General features: G+C 39.5%; 1 protein-coding gene across 1 annotated transcript in view; it reads left to right on the top strand.

The window, feature by feature from the left end:
• Ppp1r2 (protein phosphatase 1 regulatory inhibitor subunit 2) overlaps positions 1–2902 on the top strand; it is a 30156-nt gene extending 27254 nt beyond the window's left edge. The window contains exon 6 of the mRNA XM_005344813.2: positions 1151–2902. Coding sequence (XP_005344870.1) covers positions 1151–1197 — 47 coding nt within the window. The 3' untranslated portion in view covers positions 1198–2902. The remainder of the gene's footprint in view (positions 1–1150) is intronic.
• The last annotated feature ends 4407 nt before the right edge of the window (positions 2903–7309 follow it).

Raw genomic sequence — 7309 nt, 5'->3', positions numbered from 1 at the left:
TCGGCGTGGCCTGTAATGGTGAAGGTGTTTGCTGCCAGAGACGCCTGAACTTTAGGGTTGTTAAAATGGATCACTGTTCCTTGGTTTGTAAACATGTTCACCTCTTCAATTCCAGAGATATTGTTCACCCCTAACTTCTTTAAGGAGAACTGCAGTTTTTTATCATCTGCTGTGGCTGTTCTGTGAACCACCTTCTTCTTTCTGCCAGCAGTTCCTTTCCCACCAATGAGCACTTGTGCCTGCAGCTTGGCCAGTTTTTCCTGGTTCATGATCGTTTCTTTCATCTTGTCGGAGTGGAAATGGGGCCGCGCTGGGGACTAGGGTTCGCGCTCAGGGGGTCTCGGGTGGAGCAGCTGAGATAAGGCGCACACACGCGGGGACGAGATGGCAGCTAGAGGGAGGTCTTAACACTTCTTAACCAACCTTTAAAGCCCATGTTCTGTAAAACTTACTACTTTTTAAACATGGGCAGTTTCCCTCATCTACTCTTTTGCTTCATGCCTCCTTTTATTTCTAAAGTTGGTATTGTATAATTGTCGGGTGATGTGATTTTTTTTTTAGTATCAAATAGTTGGAGCTGTGTAAAACTGCTTTCCTCCTGTGGTTATTCACACCAGCGTCCATTCTGAAACCCATTTGTCCTATCTCCACATGCATTCCTGCTTTTATAACATTTAATGGTATGTTTAGGGTCTTTCAAATCCGTCTATATAGCCTACATGAAGCACACCTTACTGATTTATTAAAGTTTTTATATTTGCTTATTAGCCATGCTAGGGAAAAGGTGTTTAAAATCAGTTAATTTCAGAGTTGGTTATAGTTTTTCTTTGCTTTAATAAGTATCTGAGGAAACCACCTAAGAGGATTGGAGGAAGGGTTCACAGTGTCTGAGTTTTCAGTCCATGTGTACTAGGCTCTGTCACTGTGGGCCTGTGGTGAGGCAGAGTGTATCCTGGTGACCAGGAAGCAAGGAGGGCCAGAGTACAGTGTAGCCACTGGGACAGTGTCCCATTCCTCTAGCTTAAGCTCTGTCTCCTTTCTAGTAACTCTCAAAGTAGAATCGATCCCTTAGCACATGAGCCTGTAGACAATTCATATTCAAACCATAATAGCAAATTAGACTGATTTTTTTCTCCTTTTATCTTTGCAGGATCTACTGCAAGTGGCCATCTGCAAAACAAATCACAAAGTTCATAAAAGAAATGTGTTCAACAATGCAGTCATTTGTCAAATACAAACCTTGTTACTATACTACACTGCTTCTTGTTCTCTACAATTTGTGACTTACATACCAAAATACACACCAGTTATATATTGCCAAGAATTAAGTGATAACCATAGAGACTGGTTAGACAGACAATGCCTAATTAATGCATATATTCTTGTGCCTCATATTTCACCAGAAATACAGTGTAATGTCATTAGTGCAAAACTGCTTTACTTTTGTAAGAACACTGGTTAATTTGTATATGATATTATATAGCTTTTTATGCTTTAGATATTAAATAATGTCATTGGGGGAACTAATTTATTTTTGTCACTTCTAGATGATACCTCTTATAAAATGTTTGGAGAGTAGTTTGATGTTTTTTCTTATTTTAATCAAAAGCCTATTGGTACAGTGGGATATATGGGTGGATAAATATTTAGACAGAAAGATATTTTTAACATTTATCTTTAGCTTGTTTTGGCTAATTAAGAAAGTGTTACTGTTCATTTTCTGATTGATGACCTTTAAAATTCCTGATTTTCTCTGTTCTCAGAAGGAAAGGAATGAAATCTTTTCCATCCAACTGGTTTCCCCCACTCCCAACCACACTCAGATAAATTACCAGGTTAAAGTTGCACTGACATCTGCTCTGCTTGTTTTGGTAGGCTGGGCAGACTTCAGATGAGGTTTTGAATAGTGTGTGCTAGCTCAGCGTTCCCTTTATTTATATACCTGTCTGAACCTGCTCTTGTTTCCTCCTCCCTTCTGCTTATATACCTACAATTGTAAAGATTGTTATAGGATGGCAAAGGCTGTTGAACGTGAGAGACTTCTCCCATACTCTGTCATTTGCTGCAGTAATGAATTCTCACTTTGACACCTGCTAGTTTGAAACATGAAGGAAATAAATGAAGTATCCATACCACAGCAGGACAGCTAAGCAGCCTGATCTCTGTGCATCTGATTGACAGCTTGGTCAGGAAATTGCTAATAGTTCATTTGACTTTAGACCTTAGAAAACTATTAACTTAAGCTTTTTTGCACGATGAAAACTTTTTATGTAATCAGAATATGATTGTTCCTGAATGTACAGACAGAATTATGCCTGAACATTTTTAAATTGAAAGATTCGGAGGAGTTCCTGCTTTAAGAGAATATGATAATGCACACTTTAACAGATGGACTTGATTCCTTGAACATGTTAGAAATTATTTGGATTTTTTTTCCCCTGAAAAGAATAGTTCCTGTGTGTCTTAGTTTAGTGATGATTTCCTTTGTAGTCATTTATTTGTATCGTAAGTTTTTGGTAGCACCAAATGAATCTGTTATATGACAGACTTCTAAAATAACTTCTGTATATTATATATATGAAATGGCTTTTATTGAGCAGCAATCTTCCACTTTCAATTTATGGAACTGTGATGTCAAAATAAAAAAGTGGGAAGAGTCTTTGCTGTTAGAAGAATATGCTTATTTGGAATGTCTTCTTTGTTTAATGGGATCAAACCAGAGTAGTTCTGAAATGTTACTACAGCATTCTAACTTAACATTTTAACTAGTGAACCACTAATGTACACACTAAGAAATGTATACCTCATCTTTGTAAATTAAGCCTGTTTATGGGGTGTGGAAATTCAGTCTGTATATACGTGTATGAATATGTTCATGTACCCAGACCTCTGCTTTTAGTTTCTATCTTTTTGTGTTCCTTTCAAATTATTGTTTTATTATTGGGGGCGGGGGTGGGCACTACTATGTAAGTTTGTGCACCACTTGTGTGTGGTACCTATGGGAGCCAAAGGTGTCTGTCAGATCCCCTGAACTGGAGTTACAGAAAGTTATGATTTTCCATGCGGGTGTAAGGGATTGAACCCAGGTCCTGGAAGAGCATCCAGTGAGTGCTCTTAATAACTGAGCCATCTCTCCAGCCTCTCCCTCCTGTTGTGTGCTCTATTTCTGTGAAAGTAGCCTATTGTACAGTAAAGAACAGGTAAGACTTAAACATCTGATTCTTAGTGTTTTCTATAAACTTTCCTAAAACTTAAAGTCACAAGTAATATTTCTGGTTTCACAAAGAAGAATCCTACTCGGAGGAGTATGATAGGCCTACTATAGTATATAGTAGCATGTCTGTAGGATTTCAGGTAGTCAAATACAACTAAATAAGTGTTCCCCCAGGGCATTAGAGAGATGGCTCACTTATTAGAGTGCTTGTTGTGCACTCAAGGGCTCCATATGGCCATACATGTCTAATTCTAGAGCATAGCTGAATCAGTGAGCTCCAGGTTCAGTGAGGGCCGTGTCTCAGAAAATAGGGTTGATGGTGACTGAAGAGGACACCTAATATCCATCTGTGGACTCCACGAGTGCGTGCATCAGAACCTGGAAACAGTACTTCATCAGATCTTTAGTTCTAACTGACATTGTGGGGAACTGTTAAACAGTGAATTTTTATAGGCTAAAGATGGTGCTGAAGGGGGCGAATATCTGCCTAGTATGTTTAAAGTCCTGGGTTTGGTTCCCCATCGCCAATGGAATGGTGGTTGGGACTGAGCCCACACGATGACTTCAGTAGGTCAAAAAGTTTGTCACATAAACCTGAGTTTGATATCCAGAACCATGGTCAGAGGAGAAAACCAACTCCCCAAAATTATCCTCTGACCTCCACACATACGCCATGGCATGTAGCTTGCCTGCTGCTGGTGTATGTGTGGTCGGTCACATGTATGCACATGCTACTACTGGATGTGTACTTTTGTAAATTTTTTTAGACTTTATTTTTACTTTCTCTACTTAACACTTTTGTATCACCTCAAGTGATCATTAACTCATCACAAAGTCAGTGGGGACAGTAGCTTAAAACTTGAGCCATGGTAGTATAAATGATTGTTAATTTAAGAACTTAAGTTGAAAGGTAGAGCAAAATGCTATTTCCCCCTAAACTTTCATTTTTAATATTTCCCCTTTATTGGAATGCACTATACATATTTTAATGGATATAATATGAAATTGGCCTGTGTGCAGATTTTTTTATTTGTTTTTGATACAGGGTTTCTCTATGTCCAGGAACTTACTGTGGAGGCCAGGCTAGCCTCTAACTTGGAGATCCATCTGCCTCTGCCTCCCAAGTACTGAGGTTTAAAGGCATACACCACTGCCACCAGCACCCACCGTGGCTAGATTTTATTTTCTTTTTAACCAGCTGTCTTCATTAACCAAGTAATGTAGATACGAGGGTAGATCTTGGAGTTTGTTCAGTTTAGAAATGATACCAGGAGCTGGGCATGCCGTTACTCCCAGCTACTTGGGAGGTTGAGGTGGAGGATCACAAGTTCAAGGCTAACCTGGGCAACAGAGTGAGACTGTTTTCTCTTGACCAGCATTGTATTAGACCCTTATTTCTAATCTTTAAAACCACAGGAAATGGGCATTCTACCTTTCACAAGTGAGGAAAATGCTCTCACTAAAGATGTCTAGCTTCAGACTCTTGTACCTGAAACTGGACAGGTTTCAGAGTCAGGGCTAACCATATTTTATGATCTTTGGTCACATTTTAGATACAGACAATGCATTTTTAGCATTTGTGCCTTACAAATAACCTTAGGTTACTGGTGTATACTGTCTCCTTTGGGGGGAATGTTTCTCAAGTAGTTTCTGTTTTGTTCGTGTGGGTAGACGTGTGCTTATGAGTTCAGATGCTCATTCACGTAGGCATGTGTGCACGTAGAGACCAGAGGTCAGTTGTGAGTGTCAGTCTTCAGGAGCCATCTGGGTCACTGATCTGAATCTCACAGAGTAGGTTTCCTGGCCAGTGAGTCCCAGGAGATTTGCCTGATTCTGCTAGTGCTGGGCTTAAATGGTGTATGCCTATTTAAATAGCACCCTCCCTCCTCTTCCTCAATATGGGTTTTTTTTTTTTTTTTTTTTTTTTTGAGGCAGGGTTTCTCTGTGGCTTTGGAGCCTGTCCTGGAACTAGCTCTGTAGACCAGGCTGGTCTCGAACTCACAGAGATCTGCCTGTCTCTGCCTCCTGAGTGCTGGGATCAATATGGGTTCTATGGCTCAAACTCAGATGGGTGTGGTTGCAAGTCAAGTATTTCACCCACTGGAGGTGGTTAATCCTGATTTTTAAATATGGATTTATTATAATTTCCCTAATTTTTTTTAAAATCTGGGAAACAGAAAATAGGCTTGTATATGGGAATAGTTAGGAAAATCGGAAGCATGTATGCTTGGTGGCTGCACATGTCTACATGCACTTACTGTTGGTTGTATTCCACATACTTTTTACTTTTAAATCACTCAGACCGTGCACACACACCCCCATAGAATCAGTATTTTAAATTCAGGTTCCATGCTGTTTTACAGAAACTAATGTGGGCTGGAGAGGTGGCTCAGCAGTTAAGAGCACTTGCTGTTCTTGCAGATACCCAGGTTAAATTCGCAGCACTCATGATGGATGGCTCCCAACCATCTGTAACTCCAGTTCTGGGAACGTTGACACCCTCTTCTGGAAAGCTACCCAGACACGGGGTACACAGACAAAATACCCATATGTGTAAATTTTTTTAAAAAAAGATGTTAAACCAGCAGTTCCCAGTGTGTTCCATCAAATTTTCATCCCACGAGGTGTCTCATAAAAAGGGTTCCATGAACAGATAAAGTTTCTCCTATAGCCCCTTGGAAAATTATATATTACCATATTGTAGGGACTGGGATAGAGCTTAATGGTAGGACTTCTGTTTAACTTGTTAAAGCCCCAAGTTCATTCTCTAGAACCAAAAAGAAAGCAAGCAAAGAAAGGAGCATAAGGCTTATCTTGTGATTCTGGTGTGGGAAGCCGAGGCCGAATTTCAAAACCAGCCTGGGTTCCATACTGGGATCCTGCCTCAAACACCTTTGGTGAGTCTTGGCTAAAGGAATCTCTTTAAAAATTAGTGCCACATCAAAGCCACAGAGAAACCCTGTCTCGAAAAACCAAAAAAAAAAAAAAAAAAAAAAAAAAAAAAAAAAAAAAAAAAATTAGTGCCACACTTTTCAAATGCGTTTTACAAAAGCCACCCTACCTTGTCTATCAGGTAACATCCCAAGCAAAGGTCTGGGCTCTGTCTGGGTTTTGTAGAAGATGAAAGGAAACTTTAGAGAAAAGAGTTGGCTTATATGTAGTTTGCCAAATGTAAGACTAACTTTCTGTAACTTAGGCAAGAAAACTGTAAAGTAAGTTTCTAGGAAGGAAGGGTGGTCACTGGCAGGCCATAGCCATAGTTTAGTGCAGTGTGGTTTACTGGGTGACTGCGTGCTACTCACTGGGAAAGCATGGAATAGCCAGTGTCTGCGGCTGATGCTCATAAGCCCAGTTAGTAGGACTTTTAGCTTCTGTATTTGAAATTTGTGTTTGACTCATCTTGGTTTTTATTTGAGGCATTATTGGGGGAGGTAATGATCAGACTAGGTAAGTGAGGGTGGATTTGGCAACTGTTTAGTCATGATTTTGTCCCAGCTGCCCAACCTGAAATTATTTTCAGTGTGAGTCTGCCAAGTATTTCAGTTGTTAGCAATGGGCGTTACTGAAAGTGGAAGAGAACGAACTTCTGTAAGTTTTTATCCCACTTAATTTTCTTAATTTGTGACAGTGTTGACTATAAATAGATTGTGCAAGCTGATTTTTTTGGTATCTATATCATTTAACTTTAGGCAAAAAAAAATATTGAAAGCTTTACAGTATGTTTTGTTTAAATAAGATAGTTCAATGAGAAAATGTGTTTCTAGTAAAGAGCTAACATTAGAGAAACTAGCTGTCTTCATTATACTGAAGTATTCCTTGCATAAGCAATTACATAAAGTATTTTCTTCTCCCTATATAGAAGAGCCACTCAATTGAAAGCTAAGCACTTTTTCTATTGTAGAGTGATGTGTCAAGCTAAGAGCCGAAATACGGTTTAAGATTCTTTCTCATGTATAAAAACCTTCAAGCTTATGTGTGCATTCCTAGCAAAGGGAGTACTGCCTTGAGAAAAGGGAGGGGTGAGCATTTGCTCACTCTTCCCAGACACCTGAGGCTGCTGTCTTGGCTTTGATGTCACTTTTTTTGTTTTGTTTT

This window comes from Microtus ochrogaster, chromosome 2, assembly GCF_000317375.1.
Source record: "Microtus ochrogaster isolate Prairie Vole_2 chromosome 2, MicOch1.0, whole genome shotgun sequence".
Classification (NCBI taxonomy): Eukaryota; Metazoa; Chordata; class Mammalia; order Rodentia; family Cricetidae; genus Microtus; species Microtus ochrogaster.
This window is presented reverse-complemented; position numbering and strand designations above follow the sequence as displayed.